Source organism: Durio zibethinus, chromosome 9 (genome assembly GCF_047325235.1).
Source record: "Durio zibethinus cultivar Kanyao isolate XHJ-2024 chromosome 9, ASM4732523v1, whole genome shotgun sequence".
NCBI classification, from domain to species: domain Eukaryota; kingdom Viridiplantae; phylum Streptophyta; class Magnoliopsida; order Malvales; family Malvaceae; genus Durio; species Durio zibethinus.
In genome coordinates, this window is record NC_143170.1 from 2,206,208 (window position 1) to 2,231,540 (window position 25,333).

The 25,333-nt window shown below is 30.6% G+C and overlaps 2 protein-coding genes and 1 pseudogene across 9 annotated transcripts; 2 read left to right on the forward strand and 1 right to left on the reverse strand.

Annotated features, from left to right (window-relative positions):
• Nucleotides 1-11,900: 11,900 nt before the first annotated feature.
• On the reverse strand, nt 11,901-14,680 carry LOC111302310 (uncharacterized). 7 transcript variants are annotated; one of them, XR_016344948.1, is made up of 6 exons: nt 13,866-14,680; nt 13,717-13,788; nt 13,582-13,626; nt 13,388-13,472; nt 13,004-13,088; nt 12,137-12,198 (listed from the first exon to the last, which is right to left on the reverse strand). XR_016344948.1 is itself a non-coding variant. In XM_022898240.2 (4 exons), exons 1-3 carry the CDS (start codon nt 14,451-14,453, stop codon nt 13,621-13,623), a joined length of 666 nt encoding a protein of 221 aa, XP_022753975.2. In that variant the 5' UTR covers nt 14,454-14,680; the 3' UTR covers nt 13,177-13,472; nt 13,582-13,620. The 7 variants fall into 7 exon arrangements, 2 of the variants coding, with proteins under 2 accessions (XP_022753975.2, XP_089621500.1); XR_016344947.1 differs by having other exon boundaries at nt 11,901-13,088; XR_016344949.1 differs by lacking the exon at nt 12,137-12,198 and having other exon boundaries at nt 12,677-13,088; nt 13,410-13,472.
• Nucleotides 14,681-14,825: 145 nt separating this feature from the next.
• Nucleotides 14,826-17,403, forward strand: LOC111302317 (E3 ubiquitin-protein ligase HOS1-like; annotated as a pseudogene). The gene is made up of 7 exons (XR_016344866.1): nt 14,826-14,919; nt 15,090-15,097; nt 15,159-15,564; nt 15,703-15,838; nt 15,937-16,110; nt 16,502-16,907; nt 17,009-17,403. The product of XR_016344866.1 is annotated as an E3 ubiquitin-protein ligase HOS1-like (transcript).
• A 3,373-nt stretch (nt 17,404-20,776) lies between these two features.
• Nucleotides 20,777-24,311, forward strand: LOC111302328 (azadirone synthase LFS-like). The gene is made up of 11 exons (XM_022898260.2): nt 20,777-20,854; nt 21,225-21,417; nt 21,793-21,861; nt 22,044-22,095; nt 22,383-22,504; nt 22,877-22,977; nt 23,057-23,115; nt 23,194-23,250; nt 23,358-23,403; nt 23,664-23,743; nt 24,203-24,311. Exons 1-11 carry the CDS (start codon nt 20,777-20,779, stop codon nt 24,309-24,311), a joined length of 966 nt encoding a protein of 321 aa, XP_022753995.2.
• Nucleotides 24,312-25,333: the final 1,022 nt, after the last annotated feature.

The following is a 25,333-nucleotide window of genomic DNA, read 5'->3' on the forward strand; positions in this document are numbered from 1 at the left end:
TTTGACAAATAATGCGTCATCAATGCATGATTCACGACTTTGACTAGTTTAAATTTAGGAAATTTAAAATTCATGCTTTAATTGCATGGTAATCAATTACTAATAAAATTTTCTCAAGTCTAAATAAGAATCCATATGTAATTTTTAAATACAAAAACATAAGTAACCTACATATTCTTTTCTTCTTCCTACACTTATATTGCAAACATAATTGAAATTTGACATTAACAAATTAAGATGACCAAATTGATAGAATCATATTGCTATATATATATATATATATATATATATATCATAGTGTTTATGAAAATTAAAAAGAACTTCTGTTGGGGTATCAAATTTTTTAAGTTTAGTTACTATAAAAATAACCTAAAAATAAAACGAAAAAATAATATGGAAAGGGAATATTAAAAAAAATACTAAGGGCATTTAATTCAAGAGAATTTACACATTTTCTTTTGAAATTTTATTGTTGAGTATTTAATTTTAACGTTTAGTTTAGGATAATTTGATTTCGAAAAAAATTGATAGATTTTCAACAATATCCAAAGTCCTAGAATTAAAAATACACATCTCATTGTGATATTTTATGATTTCGAGAGAGAAAGTAGCATTATTTTTAAATTTGACCAGATAAAAAAATTGTAAAGTAACCGTTACTATATTGAAAAGCATGTATGAAAACAAATACAAGTCAATTATATATTTTTACGGACAAAAAATTTGGTTTTATATATGGTGTTTGGAATGAAAAATGCCTTTTATAATCCATTACAAAAAATTGAATGGAGTTATTTAAGGTATTTATAACCAAAAATATCTTAAATAACCTCCTGTTATTTTTTTAGATTATTCAAAGCGTTTTTTGTAAAAAAAATCTATTAAATAATCCCTTATAAAAAATTGAATGAAGTTATTCAAGGTGTTTCTGACCAAAAACATCTTCAATAATCTTTTTTAATTTTTATGAGGAAACACATTAAATAATCTCCTTTAATTTTTTTTATTGAGGATTATTCGATGCATTTTTTATTAGAAACGACTTCGACAAACTCATTCAATTTTTTATAAGGGATTATTTGAAACGTTTTTCGAAAAAAAAAATCCTAAATAATCCCATCATAAAAAATTAGAATGGATTATTGAAGATTTTTTTACCATAAACGCATTAAATAATCCTCTTATAAAAATTAAAAAGGATTATTCAAAACGTTTTTTGCTAGAAACACTTTGACTAACCCTATTCAATTTTTTTTAAGAGATTATTTAAAGCATTTTCTAAGCAAAAACACATTGAATAGTCATTAAAAAATTGAAGGAGTTTATTAAAAGTGTTTTTGGTCAGAAACGTATTGAGTAATCTCATTAAATTTTTTGTAAATGATTATTCAAGGTATTTTTTTAGCTAAAAATGTCATAAATAATCTAAAAAAAAAAAGGAATTATTAAAGGTTTTTTTTTTTTTTACAGAAAACACCTTAAACAATTTCATTTAAAAAATTGAAGGAAGAATATTTAAGATGTTTTTGATCACAAATGCCTTAAATAATCTCATTCAATTTTTTATAAGGATTATTCAAATTGTTTTATAATAAAAAATATATTGAATAATCCCTTTAATTAAAAATTAAATTATTTAAGTTACCATTGTATATGCCAAATATATTATAATAATTATTTAAGATTTAATATATATGGATTCTCCCTAACCAAACAAATGAATATAAACACAAGATGCCCTAAAAATTGACAAAAATCTCAAGTATCATATTTTTTTAGAAATCATACTTTCTTTTGAAATCTATGATTTTATGAACTAAACACCCTCTTATAATATTAAAAATGTTAATAAATGTTTATTAAAGAAAAAAATTTACAATATAATGTTACAATTAATACATTATCTTTAGATAAAACTAATAAAAATAATACATTAAAATTTTTTCTAAAATAATATTTTAACTAATCTTTTTATAAGTACCCATTAACCAAACCATTCTACTGTGATAAATAATACCAAATACTTTTGCCAGATCCTAATCAATCTAAAACTAATTATAATTAGTCGATTATTTTTTAAATTAATTGATATATTATTAAAGTTAATATTTAAAATCATGAATTTAAAAAAATTTATATATATAATGTTTTTTTTAATCAAATAAATAGTAAAATAAAAAATTTTCAAAAAAAAAAAAAAGGCAATTAGGTTTTGCTTTCATTGTTTGTATCCGAATCCCAACCAGGAAGACAAGGAAAAGAAATCATACATGTCACCTTGAATCTTCTGCATTCAAACCCGGTGGGCCAGAGCCCACCTGAACACCTCAATCTCAACGCCCTTCATGCCTCTCAACCAACGACCTGGATCCCACCTGGCATCCCAATAAACGGTCCTGATCAACCCCATTTGTGGGGGCCATGTTATAATGGGCTGTATATAATTGGGGAACCCATGCCACTGATGCTTTGGACAACCATCAAATCATGAGTGAATGACGATGATTTGGAACCAGACAGAAAAACTTTTTTTTTTTTGGGGTTGTCAAAGTAGGACCCAAGCCAGCCTCTTATCTTTTGCAGAATCCCACCTCTCCATGCGAATACCACGAGGGGGCGTTAGACAAAAGCGTCCCTTTGTTTACCTATTCTATTACAACAAAAACACTTTCATTCCTCTGTTTTTTTTGTTCTGATGTTGTCTGGTGCGCATCTTGGAGCGTAGATTCATGCTCGATAAAACGGATGACTTGGATTGATCGTATCGGGGAAGATGAAGCGTGATCATGACGCAAGGAAAAGTGCATCGATAGGAGTCTAGGTGGAGAAAAGGCAATTTAATTGAAATTTCGCTGGTAACAAAATGACTTGGCTCAATTGGCTGATTGACGTTTAGCCAACGGGAAAAAGAAAGGAGACAAGGGGGAGTGGACTTCACGTGGGAGGAAGGGGCGCTAGAAATGAGGGGAAAGGGGAAGCGTGGAAGGGAAAACCTCTCCTAACTCACGTGGACCAACATGTCTTGCTTGGGGACACGTGCCCTGTGGGCTGCCCACCCTCCATTCCCCTTCTGCCCATAGTCGTGCGTGTCACTTTGTCGCTCCACGCCCCGACAACTCTATCCCTCGTAATCATTTGAAACTCCCCCCCCACCTTCCCTTCCCTCCACGCTCCCTCTTCCCGCCTGCATACCACCTTCCCCTCACTCACCGCTTGATCTCCGCAGCCTCAACTCCACGCTGCGTGACACAGGCTTGGGATTCCTCCCTGGGAGCCGTTAATTTGAGCCTATCGCTATCTCCAGGTTTCATGCAACTTGGTCCCCAGCCAGCAGTATCCCTATGATTCGAAATGACCAAATAGTCCCTCATATACATGAGCTAATCATTACAGGCTGCTTAATTGTAGTTTAAAATTTCTCTCTCCCTACGGCTGCATCATGGGTTGAACGGGAAAGGTGAGCATCTAGATCATGGTTAGGAATGTGTCATTCAATGTCTGGGTTCCTGCTCTCCTCAACTTCACCATCAAAATAGCACTTCCTACACTACATATCCCATCAATCATATCAACCTTTTTCCAAACATATAATAGAATGCCTTAAAAGGCCAAGGATTGGTGATTAAAACTTAATTTTTTATTATTTCAAATATAAAACATAAAAAAAAAAAATCAATTGCAAAGCCATGAGGGGATGATTGCGTGAAAAAGAATGGTCAATTGAGAATACATTGAATAATTCGTTGTGATGCATGGCACAACTCATTTAAACATATCTTAAAATTATTAAAAGAACTTCACGTCGTCGAAAAAATCTTTTTGATAAAATTATTTTTTTAATTTTATATTTGGTATAATTTTAATTTTATAATTTTGTATATCTTTTATGTTGGTTTGATAAAAATATTAAATTTTAATATGAAAATTTGATTTTTTTAATCACATATTAAAATATATAAAAATATAATATAATATATACATAAAAATTTAAATTTATAAAATATTTTTTATAAAATAAAATCATAAAATTTTTAAATTAAAATAATAATACTTTATAAATTATATACGATCTCCACAAAAATTATATATATATATATATATATTTTTTTTCTTGAATTTTGGTAAGGTTGTCTGACAGCTAACTTTAAAAACGTGACAACCAACTAGCTAGCTACCATGAAAATCAACAATGGTGACAAATGGAAAATCGCTGCTATTATTATGAATTTGGTCGTGTTAAAGTTGTAATGCAGTTGGACTATATCTCATAAGCACCAAAATTATACCTCTTTAATCAAAGTATTATAATGAAGGAAAAGGAGGTCCATTGTTGAATGGTAAGATGGGATCATCATTTGTTTTTGACTTTATTTTATTGGTTGAGACAAAATGACCAGCACTTTCTCTAGGGAAGAGCACAATCATGTTAATTTCTCTCTATCCAATCAATGGCAAATATTGCTTTCCAAGAGGGGAAAAAAAAACTCACTCACCCCTAACCTTTGTTTCAATAATGACCACATATCATTCACTTTTAATTTATGCATGTCATGTTTCAATAAGGAACATAACAACTATCAATGCTAGCTAGCATTTTGGAGTTTCTTCATTCTAGCTTAGCTCTAGCCCTGTAGTATAAGTATAGACTTTGAATGCCTAGATCCTTCATTTGCCTATATTTATGCTACAAATGATCAGTTGTTTTTGTTATAATTTGCACACTCACTGGTTAAACTTAAACCAATACCATAAATTTATACTGAAATTTGATGATTCTTTAATAAAAACTCTTTCATTTAAATTGAAAATTCAAAACTAAATTTAAGTGATAATATCAATTTATTAAAAAAAAAAGAAAATTATTACCATTTACTATAATAGGAAAAATTATTAATTGATGTTCATAATTTTTAATATAGCGAGAGTTGACATATTTAAAAGGATTAAAATATTTTCTTTGTTTTTGTTGAATATTATTGCAAATTTTTTTTTAGATGGAGATATTGTTTTGGATGTCAATATACAAAAATTAGATCTAATAATCTTAAATATGACGTGGTAATACTATATGAAAATAATATAAATAAAATATATAAAAATAATATGATTAAAAATTTTAATAAAAATTATAAATAAATTTAATAAAATAAAAAAATATTTAATATTTTTATGTCGACATGAATTATGATATATAATTTTTATATAAAATAAAATATAAATATATAAATTATTAATATTTTATATGATATAAATACATAATTTATTAAATCCAACAAAAGCCATCGATGAAAATGAAAATTGGGAAAATAATCAATGTTAAATATGGTATTAGCATAACCCTTCAAATCTAACTAAAAATGATTCTCTTAAACAAATAATTATTAGTGTGATTAGAAAAAAAAAAATCCGTGAACTGACCTTCCCGATATTAATTACTGGCGGATACTGTTTTAAGGAAACTATCATTTGGTTTTTGATTGGCCACCAAATCTAGTACTCCCAACATCAGACAATCAAAACCCTCCATCTGATCCTCCAAATACATCTGACGGCTGAGAAAATATTGTGGGGGCGGGGGTGATTTGGGTCAATAGTGATGAATGAACGTGGGACCTAGGAAGGAAGAAAGGACGAGGCCCCGACATGATGTTGGGTGACGGTTGAGGATGTCCCCACGTGAGTGCGTGAAACCTCCCCACGCGTCCCTTCCATAATGATTTACTACAGACTAGCCGGAATACCCTTCATGGGTTTATTGATTGTAATAAAATATTATAAACTTAATAATTATTAAATTTTTGTTTTAAATTTTTTTAACCTTTTATTATTATTATTATTATTATTATTATTTTAGATTTAGGACTCTCTTAAATTTTTTTTTTTGGAATATAAAATTTTTTAATCCAATTAAATTGGCTTTCAAATTAAATTAATAAAAATTAAAATAATCTCAAAATTATTTTTGATAATTAAGTAAAATTAATTAAATAACCCATCAATTAATAAAAATAATTCAGATCGATTGATTAATTTGATTTTAATCGAAAAATAAACAACCCTACATAGAGGCTTGTTTCACCATGTGATATGCACGTGAAATGGTCCATCTTTGCCTTGTCGCTAACCCTTGGTTTCATTTTCTCATTTTAAATTCATTAGTATTTTCTATTTTACTAATAATTGCCTTTTACATTTCTCACTCTATTGCATGAGCATTCATTATTTTTCATTGTGTTGGATAAATGCAAAGATATAACATACCCATAACAAGTGTCAAATAAATAAAAAAAAATTAGAGAAACTTATTTCCAATTGGTTAATTTATTTCAATTTGGTTTTTTTTCTATTGGATGATCGGTGAAAAATTGTATTAGATTTTCTTTCTCCTATTTTTACGATCATGAAAGACAACTAAGTAAAATGAAATGAATGACTCTGGATAAACATTGAACTATGACAAATTTATTATTTTGTTTTAGTATACTTAAACTTGTCATACTCATATAGATATGAAAATCTTTTGGTATCAAAGGTGAAATATCCAAAAATCCAAGTCATTTTCGTTTTGATGTGTACAACACTCCAAGTTACCAAAATGATCAAAAACGCCTAAACCATCCATAAATGGTATTTTCATTATTCAACAATCTTATCAATGGGGACTCCCATGTGATTCTCATGTGAACAAGACCCCCCCCAAAGGGGTTGTTGTTGTCAATCTAGTTGAGTTGAGATCACAAATTTAATTACAATGTTATCTTGTCCTTTTTAATGCATTGTTCCATTGTTTAATTGTTCAATGATTTGTTTTGTGTGGTTATGTGGTTGGAATTTCAAATCTATGTTCCGTCACCAACTTCTTTACAATTCTTTTCATTTAGCAACATGACAAGAGAGACGTATAACGTTACAATTGGATTTTATGATTAATTTTAATCCTATAATAAAACGACATAACGACGAACCGTTTGTCATTTCCTCATCAAATGGAATCCCAATCTTTCGGTTGTTTGATCTTTTGTTACCCCCGTTTGGTCATTATCAAGATATAAATTAAAAGGCAAGGCTCTCATTCCTTGGGGGGGTTCTGTCATCCATTGCTCAAAAGAGATAAAGAAGATAACTTCCATTTTCTTCCTCAATCCTGATCCATAATAAATGTCGCATTTTTAAAAATTTTTTTATTATTAATATACATTGAGGGAAAACTGAAATTTCGATATAAATCTCTATATATTTAGGACGATTGCATTGTCTAATCAAACGTAAGGGGAAGAGATATATAAAGATTTGTGGGACAAAGGAAAAGGAGTGGTTTATTTTGAAGACACATGCAATTTATTAGACATAAAATTTCATATAATTAATTAATTTTTTTATTTAATGTTGGTGGCATGGACTGATATAATTAACTAATGTTATATTTTTTATTTGATTTTGAATTATTTTATGAAAGAAATTATTTTGGTGCAAAAAAATTATAATTTAAAGATATGTGGAAACGAAAATTGCAAGCGTTGAAACTCATCAAATTTTAATTTTGTAAAAGTTTATTTTTTGAAGAAAGTGTGTGAAGTGAATTAAATGATAATATTTTATTAATTAGTAAATATCAAATTTTAAAATAAATGCATACAAATTAAAAAAATTTTAAAAAAATTTATTTAATAATGAAATATTATCATTTAATTTATATTATTAATAAATTATTATCATCTAATTCATTAATAATATATAAAATTTATATACTAATTTCATATTAAATATAAATTTAATTTAATAAAAGAAGCTCTTACAAAATTATTGCCACCTGCTGCCTAGGTTGTCTCAAACAAAATTTGACGAAATTATTATTTTTAAGCTAAAGTAGCTTACCTGCCATTTCGTAAACACAGTCGGCTTGTTCTTAGCTAAAATTACAAGAGATTATGGATTGAATTGTCTAGTCAAACCTCAAATTCAGGGACCAAACCCTAATTCATGGCACATTGTTTTTGGTTGATATTCTCGTGCAAGTGGGTTCAAATATATTTGTAAACCAATCTAATAAGCTTTCTATTTAATTATTAATCATCATTACTTTCAAATCATAATGAATCAATGATAGATAAAAAACAGACATATTAGTGATATAATTTATTATTAAAGTTAAATTGTAATTTATCCCTTATTACAAGGATAAATGAGTAATTTAACAAGTTTTGACAGTTCCAGTGTATTGACCTTTTTGTTTACTCCGCCAGTGGCGCACCTATTATTACAACTCATGTGGATTCTACGTGGCGCGCGACTTTACATGCAACCCACAGACAGCAAAGCACTTTGTTTATTCACACGTGCACTTTCGGTCAAAGTTTACCTCGCATTTGCTGTGTCTCCGGTCGATGGTCAAAACTGTATCGTTTGCCTCATAATTTCCCCCATTTTCCTTTAGACATCCATGCAAAAGCCTGCCTCATAAAATAATGTGTATGATGATTTGGAGCAACAATAATATTTGCTTCAATATAATAATAATAATAATTCATATGTTTATATGATATTTTATGGAAAAATATATATTATAATTTTTATTTAAATTTTAATTTATATCAAATATATATTTTTACATTATTTTTATATTGTATCATCTTATATTATTATATTATATTTTATTAAGTGAGAACGGATTGGAATAAAATAAGAAAGCTCAATTTGGGGGAGAACATGCATGGTCTACACGTTGTATTAAACATTGGGAACACAGTGTTAAGCTGGCATGAAGCTTTATTGTTCAAAGTCACATCTCAATTCTAACTTTCAACACAACTCAGAAAGCTCCTTATTTTAAGAGGCTCTAATAATATGTTAAAGAACATTTGGAAGTTGAAATATTGTTTCAGTGAGGACATAAAGTACTGCAAACAAATTTGACAAATAGCTTGAACTATGGCTGCCATCTTGGTATCTTTGCGAACATCAATGGACCTTCAAGTTGATATAGGTCCATTTGAAAGAAAGCACATGCTCAACTACGGTTTCTTTTTTTAGTAGCTTTCTTGATCAGCTGCCGTGCGGCGTAGAGGGGGCATTGGAGTCCTTATATTTGGAGAAAAATGTCAGAGAGAAATGAAGTATGCAGGTGCATGGAAAGACATTAACCTTAAAAAGGACATTTTTTAAATCAAACCCTGCAATGCACATGCAGGTGCTTTTTTCTTTTTTTTTTCTCTCTCTAGCTATGCAAAATCGCCTATGAGAGTTGATTGAATTGGTAAAGCATGAATTCAACTGTTAGGAATTTTTTTAATGGACAATTTGAAAATTCAATGTAAGTTGTTGAAACTTGTGATTTACCCCGATTCAAGATTAAAGAAAGCTCCCTTCATCTTAAATTTTTTTTAACAAAAAAAAAAAACCCCTATGCTAAAATCGACCTTGGATGCTTCAGGTGTTTGAGATTTGATGGCTGAAAAACCATTTCTAAAAGTTTCTTCTAGGGCTTCAATATCGTCTCGGGGGTTTTTTTTTTGTCCCTCCATTTGAGGTACGAATCAACTTTTTAAGATTGAAATCGATTCCTAGCTTGTGTTGTATGACAATGGATCGACGACGTTTCAAGTTAAGCCCAAGCGAGGCCCAATCTTGAACATTTAATTAGAAGCCATTGACTTGGGTTCCAAACCAACAGGAGTTTTAACCATTTCAAATGCTATAATTATTCTGGCTTTACCATTTCCAACTATGAAAAAGCTTTTCGACCACAATATCCATTTCTTGTCTACACACAACTCATACAGTTTTTGACTTTTGTATTTGTTTACTTCAGAGTTTATAAAAGAAGATGCTGAAAGTGAAATTTACCAACCCTTTTTGCGTCATATACAGTCACTGAGTATCATCAGTTTTGAAAAGCACAATTATAGAAGAAATTCATATGCTTTTTGACGGCTTAATATGTATAATAAAGTGTACAATAAGTAAGGAACTCCCATTTATTCAATAAACAAACCAAAGCTAAAGCTTAAGCTTAAGGATTAGGTCCTTTAGTTGTACCCCATCTTGGTTGTTGCCTCTTATGTAAAAAAAAAAAAAAAACCTTATTTTGTCTTACCTTTGTAATTATAGTTATGTCATTTTTTTTTTATATTTATATGAATCTAATATATATATATATATATATATATATTATATGACAACATATATAAAAAAATTTGTCACATGGGTACTTATATGGACAACTCTTTTAAATGACACATAAGATAATTTTTTAAAAGAATAAGATAGTTTCTTTTAATTATAAATTAGATAATTTTAAATTTATTCAAATATTAAAATTATTCAAATTATAATTGAAAATCAAATCAATTTAAGTATATATTTTCTAAAATTAAAAATATGAAATATTTATTTTATTTTTTTAATAAATAATCTTAATTGTTTACCAAATAACCTTATTTAATTATCAAAATCTTTCAAACATATTTAAAAATTATAAAGATTAAATTTATCCAAATCTTTCAATAATCTTTTTTATCTTGATTTAAAAACTTATCTATTTAAAAATTTTACTTAAAATATTAAAAATTTAAGTAACTTTATATAAGATTTTAAAAATTCAAAAAAATTTCATCTTAAATCTTTACATAATAAGATTATCAAAATGATTATATTTATTTGAACTATAATTATCAAATTTATATTTCAAATAAATGCAAAAAAATTTAATATTATCTTTATCACTTATTATATCCATTTTAAAATTTAAAAATTAATTTAAAAATTATCTATCTAATCTTAATTGCTACTAAAGAATTCTCTTACACTTTTAAGACTACAAATGTAACGTGTTATACATTAAATTTTTTTTATTTTTTTAGTAACTTTTTTTCAAGGTATATTCTATTACTATTGCAATTTGTTTTTTTTTTTTTTTTTATGACTTTTGTTCAAGATGTATTTTTTTAATATTATAGTTTCATTCTTATGAAAAAAAATATTTTTTTAATTTATTTTTTCTTTTTTCACATATTTTCTAACACTTTTCATATTTTATATAATAATTTAGTCAAGATTACTAAAGTGAAAGTATGTTAATACTTCTTTTATTATTTAATTTATCATTCAATAATATATATTTTTATTTTTTTAATAAATGTAAAATTTATTTTTATTTGAAATAATCTTATAGATGTATAAATATTATTGTAAACAAAAATATTAAAAAAAAAAACATAACTTGCTATTTTCAGAAAATTTATTTTTTAATGATAGGTTAAGATATATAAATTTTATATATGTTATGAGTTTTAAAAATTTGAATATCATTTAAAAAAATAATTTGTATACATATATATTTATATTAAATAAATAAAATTATTTCATACACCACACGAATTATAATCTAGTTATAGTTATAGTAGCATTTTTGTTCGTGAAGTCAGGAAATGGAAGTGTTAAATCCTAAAATCTTACCCCTTTTTTCAACCTTTATATAACATAACATAGTATTTTTGACTAAAATAATTATAATTATAAGTTATCCACACTTTTATAATATACCTAGCATACTTTTATAACTAAAATTGTAAGCTTGCATATTAGTAATTTAATGTTAAAAACTATATTTATAACCATGAATTATTACAGTAGTAATTATGATGAAGTCGTATGTATCATATGTAGGGCACCGAGGATTTTTGGACGAGCTCAATCGTAGAAGAAGAGCCCAAGTTTGGAGTTTCAGAAACATGCTCTGGACAGCTCAAACTTAAGGCCGATAGGCATCTTCACAACGACAGTTTTGCACCAGTTTCGAACCATGTTTATTGTTATTACCAAGTTTGAGAAATGAGAGGCAGTGTCTTTTACAAGAGAGTTCATTTCATGACCTTGTAACTCATAACATTTGTGGTAACAAGTAAAGACTGAGCTTGTAATTTATTTAAGTATAATATGCCAAATAAAGGTTTCTAGTAACGAAATCACAATAAAAAAGAGTTGAAGGAAAATAAGCAAAAGTATATGACAGAGTTACATTGCTTTGGCTAGAAAAGTTTGACAGAACAATTCAGAGCCAAAACTAAGAGACAGAAAAGGTACTAAAATCTTACAATGGCTGGTGAATGTTAATGGATTAGGAAAATCTAATCCCACTCATGTTAGGCACAAACTACTCGATGCTTCAGCAAGCAGTTAAGCAGCAAAACCTTTCGAAAACTGCATTTTCAAGAAAAAACGAGCCTGCTAAACGTAAAATTGGCATTTTTAATAGTGGTTCATCAGACAAATTCTTTTTTCTTTTTTGGGAAGGGGGGGAGGTCACATTAAATCCTCAGTTCCAAGTTATCCCATTTGATTATTTATAGAAGAGGGAAAAGAAAAACCTGCTCAATACCAATAAGAAGAAAGATAACTGATATAAACCAGGAATACAAGATTAACAAAAAAAAAAAAAAGCACTCAGAAAAAGGGATAATAATAATAATAATAATAATAATAAGCTTCCTACAGTCTTAATTTGAAACAAGTGCCTGAGAAATTAAGTACCAACTAGTTGCCATAAAAAGTTTTGAAATCCTACATACTCTAACTTTCAAGGCAGACAATTGAGAACTGAGTGAGTAACAAAACCCAAGTCTCAATTATTATTACCAGGGATGTTATTGTCTTACAAGCACCTAAAAGATCCTACATATGAAGCACAAGCTGACAAAGTCTTCAAACTCTGGCCATGCAAATTGTTAAGTGAGATACAGAATTATTCTTGTGAACTGCTATGAAATTTTGCAAAATAAAAATGCATAGACAGCAATTTTTTTTTTTTTTTAAAACAAATTCCCTATGCTAAGATCTTAAATTTTGTAACAGATAATTTAGTGAATACAGCTACAAATATATTATATCAAGTGATCAAAACAAGAGTAAAAAATGCATTCAACCAATTTTAAACCTTATCAGGTGCTCCTCTTGATGAAGCTTAAATGGATAGAGGAAGAGCTCTTCCAGATGAAGAACGAAGTACCTTCGATAATAAATCAAGTATCGGATTAGGGATTGCAAATTAACTACACAGCTTGAAACTCTGCCCCCCACCGATGTAGGGAAGCCTGTCAAACATTATAAGCAATCAACAGATTAGAAAATTTACAAAGCTAAAAAAAAACAAATCCCAGAATCAGAATACCATTCAGCATATTGAAATGAAAAGCCTTGAAAGATATTCTCACTATTTCACACATATTTCTGTTCATATTTGACGTCTTAAAAGACTACCATCAATTTCTAAACCCACTAAAACTTTATCCCTACTGTTTCCTTTGCACAACACAAAATAAAAACATTAAAGAAATTAAATATCTTTTTCATACTTTTCTTTTTTCTTTACAAACATCATATTTTCATATACCTAAAAAAATTGAGGTCTGTACCATATGGCCCATACCCTACAGAGCTTCCCGAATTTCCTACTTCACTGACACCATAAACATCCCCTGCAAACACCATTAACAAACTATTTCAGCTGCAGAGAAAAACTCCCCAAAAAAGTAAAAACAACACTAAAAGTTTAAAACACACAAAAGTAGGAAATTTAGAGACAACCTTTATATCTGGTAATCTGTCAAGCATCTAAAAGCAGATCTATTTCTGCAGAAAAATTAAGAAAATTTCAGTTATCAGCTAAAAAATCCTTAAAAGAAACAAGTTTACATGGATATTTAGATAAAGCACAAGAACCTTAACAGGAGCATCAGCGACACGATAAGCATCAGCTGTTGTACCAACTAACCATAACCCAGGAAAAACATTCTAGACACCCAAAAATAGAAACAGATTAAATGTTTGTCAGAAAATCAAAAACAAAACCCAGAAAGATTTGCTCTTACATCAAGCTGTTTCTGAATGTTCTTTGACCTTTTCTGGGGCCTTCTTGCGGGCCTTGATCCTGTCATCACAAAGATGTCTTCTTCAATCTCTTCCCTTGACAAAGCTATCCAAAACTTATTTTTTTCTTTCTTTTCTCCAACCCCTCCACTTTCAGCCAAACTCCTTAATCTCATCGACTTCGGCGCCGCAGTTTCAGTAAACTTCTCCACTACCGACGTCACTACCGCCGTCGTCTCCACCACCACCTTCCTTGGCCTCAAATTCCACGGTCTCTGCACCGTCTCGTCCTCTTCTTCTTCAGCTTCATATTTTCGCGGCCTTAACGGATCCTCTTCTTCTTGTTCTCCTTCTTCTTCGCGGTGTCTTTGTTTGAAGGGTTTTGGCGGGGAAGGAAAGAACAAGCGGTGAATGCGGGTGGAGCGTGACCCAACACGCGTCGGACGGAGACGTCCGTGGTCCGAATCAGATTCAGGAGAACTGCGGTGGTCGGTGGTGGTTGAAGAACTACCACCTCCGTGGGTCCCCCATTTCAGAAACGAGAAGTTGAAGTTGTGTAAAGGCTGTGACTTTATTGGTGCAGTTGCCATCAAAACAATAAAAAGAAAACCAACAAAAACAACGATTATACATAAACGATGACACTTCTTTAAAGCTACCAAATTGAGAGAGACAGAGAGAGAGCGCGGAGGAGAAAGCGGCAGAGCAAAGGAAAGCAGCCGAAGGGGAAGAAACTATCAACTACGTTTGTTGAAGGAATTTCCCTTGCTGCATAGGTCACTTACACAAAAGTGGGATCACCCCGAGTTTATTTTTCGTTATGACGTTTTTACCTTTTATATATTTACTGAGCTTGGACTACATGACCGACCCGACCCGACCCAACCCATTTTTCTCATCCGCTGATTGCGGAAACACCAAATTGGCATTTCCATCTCTAATTCAATAAAACTGGAAACATCATGGAGAAACCCGGAACCAACGGTCCGATTTTCCTTTCAAGCGCCGCAAGTAACGGTCGCACCGTTAGATCACCAACTCCGCCTCCCAATTTCAGTAACCTAGCCTTCAGGTACCCTTCCCTAACTGCCAACTGCAAAAACCCTAACTTTCTATGCTTCTTAGGGTTCAATTTTTTTCAATTATTTTTAAAATTTTTTGCTGCTTTATAATGTTGCTATATTAAGCAATTAAGTTCACATTGCTTGATTGAGTTGAATTTGTAGATTGTTATGTATAGCTTGTCTGAGATTTATATTATGGGAAATTTTAGTAGGTTCTAATTTGAATTTCAGGGAGCTTTGGAACACTTGGCAAGTATGATCTTATTGAGTTATTCAATGAGTCGAAAGTTGACTACTGTAGAGCAACCAGAGACTTAAGAAGCTGTGGACCTTATGTACGGTATGCATTGAACTCGTGTGGGCATGCCTCGTTATGTGCAGAATGTAGTCAAAGATCTGATCTTTGTCCAATTTGTGGGATCCCATTGACAAAAAGTGGTAATAATAGAATTTGCCTTCGCCTTATGATGAGTGCATAGATGCTGGCCTCATTTCCAGAAGATGGGATGAGAGATTTCAAGATAAAGAAATAGAGATAATTCACTGACTGCTGCTGATGTTCAACGGCTTTATTCTTTTTTTGATGTAGCCTTGGAGAATAGCTTGGTTTCTTTGGTTTTTTGGTCAAGTTTTAAGTGTCCTTTTGTTGTTTTATTGGTTAAGTTTTAAACTTTTAGGGCATATTGATTTGTTTACATTTTTATAATACTCCCCAAATACAGCTGCCTTGGTTGTTTGTTGGAAATTCATGTTTCCTTTAACAGAAAAATAACAGATGTTACTGATATATGTATGGATGAAACTGCTGTTTCCAGTGATGCTGTCACTGCTTTGTTGCTGGATGAGAAGGTTTTCAAGGATTGGGTCAAGCGGACATTTAAAAACATCACAACACAACTTCAAGGGATATAGATCCTTTAAAATTTTGTGAAATGTTTTGAGAGCTATGTTATTTTGGTATTTTGTCTATACCATGTGTGTTGTGTGTTCCCTAATTGTTTTTATCAGGTTATGTTGATGTAGAAGAGATGAAAAATAAGTTAAGTTGGCTTCTAAAGTTTTCAATACATCTGGCCGGCTTATCCAGCATACTTGAAGTTTTGGAGTCGTCTTTCAAGGGTCGTCTTTTGGCACAACTCCATAACTTGCACTACCTTCTAGAGAGTTTATTGAAGACAAGCAGGTTTGGTTCGATTAAGCAAATGTTTTACTATATTTTAGCATCTTTTAAGAGCAATATGTTTATCGCAAAGTTTTGGAACCTGCAATCTAGAAAACCAACTAAATAGAGAATAAAAACATATGTTGTTTGGAATTTGTGAGAAATTAATCACTTTAATTTGATCGTTGCCCTATCTGAGCTTCTGGTGGCTTCTGGTGGCAATGTTGCTCTGTGCACCTTTTGTCTTTGAATACTATACATTATTGTATCATCAGTTTCATAAAAGTACTCATTTTAGCATTTCACTGGACAAATGAAGAACAGGTGTCTGAGTAGACTTTATAGCTGATACACGTTTTTCCAATCACACAATAATCAATAATTTCTGGCAATATTTGTTCTAAATTGTCAGCATCGTTTTGATCATGATATGGTGTATAAGGCACCAATTCTTGGAACGTGTGAAGTCTTGTCATGCTAATTTCACATCCTGGCGTAATCTTGTCCGTGAAAGGCAATTAGCTGCAACCATGCGTGCATGGCCTGAAGCAGTAGATGACTCAGCCGACTCCACCAGACAGGATGGTTCTCTTTTCATTGAAGATGCTCTAGCAAATCTTGACATGGAGCTGGCATATGACCAGGAGATGGGAGAAGAGTCAAATTTTGCATTTTTGCAGAAGAACGGAGCCTTGCCCTTTTTCAGTCTATAATAGAGGGAATGACAGGATTTTATCCATTTGAAAGTCTTCAAGCTGCTGTGGACATTCCTCTTTCTACGTGGTAGTTCCGAGTTGGTGGTTGCAAAGTAAGCAATTGTATCCTTCTCTTTTTGACGTGATATTCATTTATGGCTATTCTGTTGATTGAACATGTTTTCAGTTCTGCAAATTCTTTGATTTTCTTCACTGAGATGCAGTTTCTATATTACCTGTTTGATTGGCATTAGATTAGGCCTGACGAAGAATGGAGACATATCGTGGATGACTTTGCAGCCTCCTTTGGTATAAGCAGGCATTCATTACTTGAATCATTCACTTTCTGTCTTCTGGATGATCACACAGATGAGGCTTTACTGGTAATTGCTGTATCTATTGTTACGAAGCTTGTTGACTCTAAATGCCCATTTTTGCTGCTGTCAAGGCACCATACATATTATTGGCCGAAAGAAATTTCAGATTAATTGTATAAACTTTTGCCAATACCATTTGCTCCTGTAACTTCTCTGCCACTCAACGCCTCCTAATTAAATTGATTAGTCTAATGATTTGTATACTATCGCCATTAAAGTATACTATGGTATATATATTGGTATGTGCGTTTCCAGCTTGCTTAGGAAAGTGACTTTTACAGTATAATACTAAATGGATTTCTATTCTAACCTGCATGCCCAAGCTTTGACATAAGCTGTACCTCTACTGTAAGACATGGAATATTGCATTATCTTTGTTACAATGCAGTGGCTTTTACTGTTGCTGTTAAAGCTCAAACTGATTGGTATTATGATTATGTTTGACCACTAATTCTGTCCCTATTAGGTTCTTTCATTTTCACCCAGAATGAATGAATGAAATTTTTTTTTTTAAATTGTACATTGTGGTCCATTGTCATGTATGGAATCACAGTGCTTGTTGAAATTTGGGAATGACAGTAAAGAACTATTTTCTGTCCTTCAAGCTATGCTCACTCACTCTTAATATAATTTCACATGCTGGTTCTTTTTCACTGAATCTTATTTCTTGGGAATCTTGTCAACTTCTTCCAGAGATCTTTAGATTTGTTTTTTTTTTCTTTTAGGGCGGTTGTGAATTTTTTAATGATTATTTAAAAATTGTTTTTGTTATTTTTTAAAATTTCAAATCATAAAAAATAGGGTAAATTTTAATAAATAATAATATAAATTATTATTAATTAAGGATAAAATAATTTTTTAAATATTAGACAAGTGTTAGAATGGCAATCTTTAAGAGATTGTTTTAATTTTGATGAATTTTACAAAATTGATAATGTAGTCAAAAATTGCAATGCAATAATTAATAATATTACCTGATGGGCTTCCAAAAACTCAAAGGCCAAACTCTTGGGAAGTGGCTAACATTTGCATATTCTGGCCCACGATGTAGACTTGACAATACCACCATTTCGGACAAAACCAGCAGCCAATGGCTTCCATGTGAAATGACATAAGCTTAATCGAAATGACTGATGATAAGGACAGTCGCATTCTTATTTATATAAATCTACCGACTGCCGTCTCGAATCATTTGAGAATTATTAAATTTTAAACTCTTTTTATCGCTTTTTTTTGTTTTTTTTTTTTAATGATATCTTAAAATTATGTCTTATCTCTTTTAATATTTAATATTTTTATTATTTATATTTTAAAATTATTATTTATGATTTGTTTTACTTTTTAATATTAAAAATCATAAAATTTTAATTTTAATATTAAATATATTAAAATAAAAAAATTTTAAATTTTCTGAAAAATTAGTATGTAACAAATAATATGAGACGGAAAGACTAAAATTTTTTAAAAAAAGTAATTTTAAAATATTTAATATTTAATATTAAAATTTAAAATTTTATGATTTTTAATATAAAAAATATATAAAATATAATTTTTTTAAATATTAATAAAAATAAAACATAATTTAAAGATATTTTTTAAAAAATAAAAAAAAAGTCGAAAAGAGTACTTTAGAAACAAAAGCAAAAATATATGATTTTTTCTTTTATGAATTCATTCATTCACCTCAAATTTCTAATTTCTTAAATTATTACTTATATTATCAAAATTTTAATTTTTAATAGCTCAATTTACAATTTTTTTGTGTTAAGATGACATTCTTACAATGGAAAATCCCTTCCCGCATGCGATTTCGAAAGGTTTATTGTAAAGTTATGTCTTCAAGAAACATGGAAAAAAATAATTGAAATTAATAAATTTAAATATTTTTTGGAAGCTTGATCAACCATGTTAATGGTATTTTTGTGGTGTCTTAACTGGAAAAAACTGGCAAAGGATTGAAGGTGAAATGACCTGAATTTATAGTCACAGAGCAAGGTCAAAAGACGTTGGAATTGGTTTTATGGATGTGCACCGACACTCGAATCAATGAAATATTTTAGAGTTTGAAGATAAAGGAGGTAAAGTGTGCATAAGAAGCTTAAATGGAAAGAATCCTTTAAATCTTAAGTTTTTACGTATTTGATCCTCTTATTTACCTTATGTATGACATAAAAAATGATGAATTAGACTGAAATAAGTGATAATTAAAAAAAAATTTACGTAAAATTTTTAAAAAATTAAGTTGAAAATTTAATGATCACTTTTAAAATTATGCTTTGATGAAATATTAGTGGAGATGTTAGATGAATTTTTTTTAACGACATGCGAATTAATTCTTAAAGAGAGATGACGTGACAATTAAAAATGCATTATCTAAACGTTCAAAAAAATTAATTATGGTAATTGAGTAAATGGATATAACAAACTATTAATATTTAAACTCTCTAACAAAATAATATGAAAGTAATGACTATAATATAATGCGTTATTAGCATCAATATCATGGGTATCAGTCAATCGGATAATATTAATCTATCAATTTTTTTATAAATTTAAAATGTTTGCATTTAGTTGACCAATTTTTTTTAGTTAAAGGAAAAAAAATTTAAATAAAAATTTAATAATCATTTAAATTTTTGATGTTTTATTATAATTAATAAAATCTTAAATATTTTATTTCGAATCATTAAATATTTATTTTTACCTAATTAAACTCTCCATCGGATAAAAATGAATGTTTCTCTTGTAGTCCTCACAATTGTTATAGCTAGCAGTTTATTAATAGGTATTTTAGTGTTACTAAGTCAATAACTAGGAAAGGAGGAGGGGAGAGAAAGTTACCAACGGCATTTAAGAAAGAAATGCAATTGAAACTTGCCAAATTAGCTATGAACTTTACCACAAAATAAACATGATAAGCCAAATAACATGCTCTATAACCAATACAAAAGAATCCTGACGACTTATGATAAGTATTAATGAATGATGGCATCACTTATCATATAAAAATAAGGGACATTACATGGTAGAATCTGAAAAAACATACATGTAAGGGAACGACAAAGAATTAAGACAGGTGCTCACATCAATTGACACCATTGCTTTAAAACAAAAGTTCATTAAACGGTATGTAATTCTGTCAAACCTTGCCGAAATATGTGTTTTTCAAATGCACCCATGCATAGGCCAACATCCAAACGCTCCTAAACCCATTTTTGTAAAAAAGAATCATATAAGAGTTGCGTCCCAAAAGGGGCATGAACTCCATTTTCCATCTGAGACAAGATCATATTGATACTCCATGAAGGATACTCTGGCTTCTTCATTTTCTGTAGGCTTTACAAGTACTTAAAATTTTGATTCAAATAATGTTATAGCACTTGGTTTTTGTGATTCGGACAATCTGAATTTTAGGACACTTAAACATGATGTACATCTATTTCCTGCATGGCTTTCCTCAAATTTTGTAAACTTTAAACGAAAAAAGTTGGTCCAAAATGTCTCTGAGATTACCAAACTCGCCACCAGACTCACGAATGACTGTATGTAAGTAATAGGGAACAGGTTCAAAACTCACTACTCAGCAAACTAAAGTTGCAGCATATACCAACAAAAATGTCTCAAGCTCTTCAACTTCCGATCATTGACTTGTCTTCAACCGATCGCCTTTCCACCGCCAACTCTATCCGTCAGGTTTATATGTTTGAATGTTAATATTAATGTTCAATCTTTTGGTTCTTTCTTCTTGTATGACTAAACGTACTGCATTCATTGTTGGCAATTTTTTTTATGCTAAACAGGATAAAAACCCGTAAATCTTACTGTTTGTAAGCTGTCCATTGCTGTGAAAGGACCAATTTGCTTGATTTATTTTTTGTTGCAAGAATAGTCTGCTAGTAATGTCACTTTAAATGTCGTCTTTGAGTTTTTTAGCATTCACAACAACGTTCATTGACATTACTTTATGTTGAATTGTTTATTGTTATGAATCTTTCTCCTTTAAAGGTTATGTTTTTGAGTGATCGTGAAGGTTCAATGCGTAAATTTGGAAATTGTATCTCAGGCATGTTTGGATCATGGTTTCTTTTATCTTGTGAATCATGGGGTGGAGGAAGAATTGCGTAATGAAGTTTTTGAGCTTAGCAAGAAGTTTTTCTTGCTCCCACTAGAAGGGAAGATGAAATTGGCTGTCAAGAAGCACAGCGGTTACACAGGGTCGTATGCAGAGAAATTTGATACTTCTTCAAGTGCCAAAGGTGTTTTGATTTTATCATTTCCTTTTTTAAAATACAAAGGTATTTTACACTGGGTAGTAATCTGCTTCCTTTTTAAGTTGGCATTTCTGCACTTATTGCAATGAGCCTGTGAGTACTAGGGACTAGGAATAGACAGACCAAAAGTGAACTTTGATTGTTATAATCAAGATTTTCATTGCTGTTAAATCTTCAAATATTTTTATTTTATCACAGGGATCATGTAATACATCAATTGGATCTACCCATCAAGCAGAATCTATTATGGCATATACAAGAAGTCTGTTTGTTTTCTTTTGCACTGGTTTAATATAATTAAGTCCAATAGAGATTGAAATTTGAGGTAACAATTGATTGCTTTTGACTCATTGTAAACAGGTGACTCTAAGGAAAGCTTCATTGTCGGTCCATTAACCGAAAATCACCTGAATCAATGGCCTTTTGAAGGTATTTAAAGTTATGAGTGCATTCTGATTATTAGGCTGTTATGTTTACATTTGATGCTAATGTGTTGCAGTTGTGAACCATAAGAACTTCATTTTGATAATTATCCAAAATTTCTTGATTCATTCTTTGTTCTCACCTTTTTATCTTGTATAAATAATGTTTTTTTGGCTTGGGAATTTCAGAAGAACTGCCATCTTGGAGAATCGCAATGGAGGCTTACTATAAAAAAGTGCTGTGAGTTTCTACTGTTGATTTACATTCTAGCGTTTATGGTTTGCAGATGGTAATAAAATTTGGTAAATGATGATTAAAGTATAGAGGGTTGTTCTTTTAGACTTTATAGCTTAGATACCTACCAATGATTTCAATAATCTCATGTAAGTTTTAAAGTTCTGATTTACATTGCTTTGAAAATTATATGAGATAGTCCTGCCCATATGACGTTAGTACATTATTCTACTGGCAGAAGTATGAAAAAAGACTCAGCAAGTTTTACTAACGTTCTAGATTTGCTGCCTCAGGTCAGCCGGCACTAAGTTGATTTCTTTAATTGCCCTGGCTTTGAACTTGGATGAGGATTTCTTTCAAAACTTGGGAGCATTTAATGAACATCTGTCTTTTATGGGCTTGCTTCATTATCCAGGTATAGTGGCATTCATTGTCTTCTTTATATTTGTTTCAAGTCATCTACTGATGTGAATATAGTTTCTGGGTTTTATGGGTTTTCTTATAACTTTTTTCTTTTTCATTTTTAATGAGTTTTTGACATTATATGTCTAAATATTTAATAAAACTTTTGGACTCTTAGTTTCAACGAACATGGTTCAAATTTTGGCAACCTCAAATATAAAATAAAAATATTGAGTGAATGTTTACTCTCAAGAAAAGAAATTTTCTCTTACAATTTCTTTTATCAATTAAATTTTTTGGGACAAAACTTTAGATAGAAAACTGATGATGAAAAGTTCAGAAGAGCCATAAAAATATTACAATGGGCCTCTTATTTTGATGTTAGAACACGTGGACTCTTCTGAGGAAGAAACACATGGTGCTTCTGCTCATTCAGATTACGGAATGATCACTCTTCTGCTGACTGATGGCGTTCCAGGGCTTCAGGCATGTTCCTTGTTTAATAATATGCAATCCTTAAATGTTGTATTTCAACGCCAACATGTTTTCATCTTAGTGCTGACAGTTTTGCAGGGAGAAATCCAAGGAACCACAGGTTTGGGAGGATGTGCCAAGCGTAAGTGGGTGAGTAAATTCACGAGATAAACCCCATATTTGTATCTTGTCAAATCCAGCATCTGAACGTTGGATCTGAATCAGCAGAGCATCCATCGTTAACATCGGGGACATGATGGAGAGGTGGACTAATTGTTTGTTCCGGTAATCCAGTTGCCTGTCATCTTGAATCTTGGAGGGTTTGTGCAATGTTTTTTGTAATGGCACTTTTTGTTTATCTCCATCTAATTTGAGCCATCTATTATTTGTAGGTCAACAATGCACAGAGTGGTGGCAACAGGAGAAGAACGCTACTCTGTAAACATTTCTCTTTTCCTATTTATTTTTTTGTCATTTCTTGTGTCAGAATGTCTCAAGTGGTTTGAAATAACCATTGCATTTGCGTATCATTCATGAAAAGTTCATGTTAAAAACAATTGTCGAATATTCTTTTTAATTTCTGCATGAAAGCTTGAAATCAAGATGGTACTATATGTTCATGATCAGTTTCCTCAGGTATACAGGGTCTCAATTAGGCCTTTCTCTATCTTGACAACTTTTTCAATGTAACATTTCAGGTAGCATTTTTTATAAATCCCGGCAAAGAATGCATGGTCGAATGCTTGGAAAGTTGCTGCAGTGAGTCTTGTCCCCCAAGGTATAGATATAACCAGCACTCTAGCTCTATGTATATGGTTTTGTTTATATTTAAAACAAGCTGTCAATAAATCCAATGGCGGATTCTGGATTTTGTCAGAAGTATTCACTTGTTGCAGTGAGTGTTTGTTGGTTGTTGGCTGGCCGTGGGCTGTGACTGGATATTGGATAGTGATAGTGAGTAGAGTGATTAGGGAATTAAGAAACATATGTTTTGGGGAAAATTTTGAAAAATTTTCTTCAAATTTTGGGCATGAACACTCTACTTTTACATTTATATCCACTGCTAAATAAAACTGATCGGTTTGAACCTTAGCTTTGATGATTGAATTTACGAGTCGAGTAATCAAGTTTGCTTAGTCTTTTTCATATCTAATCTGAGTAAAAGAATGTTTCCATTTTTCATTACAAATGTATGTCATCAACATGGGATGTAACATCTTCTTACTCTTTTATGTAGATTTCCACCTATCCGAAGCTTACACTACCTGCAAGAACGCTATAGAGATGTAATTTTGGTTTCTCCTGAAAGTCATGAACTATTTCCCCAGATTGAAAGCCACACTTAGTTGTGTCAAACCTCCCTGCTACTAAAGAAGTTGCATACACTACAATATCATTACTTCATAGCTGCAGGACTTAATAATAATGATGCAGTAGCAATCACAGATTCACAGTGATTGTAGTTTATCTTCAAGCAAATTAGATGGAGTTTGCAGTTGTGGTTTGCTTTTTCTATGTACCCTTTGCCACCATATTTATATTATAGTTTGCTTGATCTATGTGCTCTAAGCATCTTGTGAAAGAAATATGACAATTTATGGAATAAGATTGGTACATGAACATCATGTAGAAAAAAGATTGCTTGTTCTATACCCTCTCTTACATTAATAGTTATGGAATATGAATGATAACTCGATCTAAGTACGATTTTTTATAGATAACATGTCGAAAACAAAATTTTGAAAGAGAATACTTTCAAGATCATATGAAAAAAGAATTAAATCTAAACAATTGATCTCTAAAGATACGTGTCAGGGTGTTAGAAAAACAAATACATAAATGATTATACAGTGAATTTGTTTCCATTGGAAAATATTGGGGTTGCATTTTCCTTGGAATTGCCATGAAGGGTCTGAAACCGTTGGTTTGATCAAAGTCTGCTTTAGAATTTTCAGTGCTTGACCATGGAAATAGAAAAACCCAGCAGCTACGTTTTACCGTGTTTGTGGTTGAAATTGAATCATCCCGTACAACTTCTGTGGATGATCGCATGGATTCATTGAATGATGTCCTCCTTTTTCGACGGGTGGTAGGATTTTTGTACGTCCCATCTCTTTGGAGACAGGCAGACAAGGACATAGGACACTGCTTTGTCATGCTTTTGTTTTATTTCTTTTTTTTTTTCCCTTTTTACGAAAAGATGTTAAAAATGTGGTATTTATTAAGATAATATTGATAGATAAATTTATAATTAATGTATTATGTATTATTTTTTTTTGAATTGGTAACAATAGTGCATTAAGCAAAAAAATATTTTGACTAATTACCAGTAAACATATGTTAACCGAATCGTAATTTATATTCTTCA

Coding starts and splice junctions, on each gene's coding strand:
- LOC111302310 (XM_022898240.2), bottom strand. CDS start 14,453: ATGGCAACTGCACCAATAAAGTCACAGCCTTTACACAACTTCAACTTC. Junction 13,789..13,865: donor ACATTCAGAAACAGCTTGAT/GTAAGAGCAAAT, acceptor TTGGGTGTCTAG/AATGTTTTTCCTGGGTTATG.
- LOC111302328 (XM_022898260.2), top strand. CDS start 20,777: ATGTCTCAAGCTCTTCAACTTCCGATCATTGACTTGTCTTCAACCGAT. Junction 22,978..23,056: donor ATGGCGTTCCAGGGCTTCAG/GCATGTTCCTTG, acceptor TAGTGCTGACAG/TTTTGCAGGGAGAAATCCAA. Junction 23,744..24,202: donor AGTGAGTCTTGTCCCCCAAG/GTATAGATATAA, acceptor TCTTTTATGTAG/ATTTCCACCTATCCGAAGCT.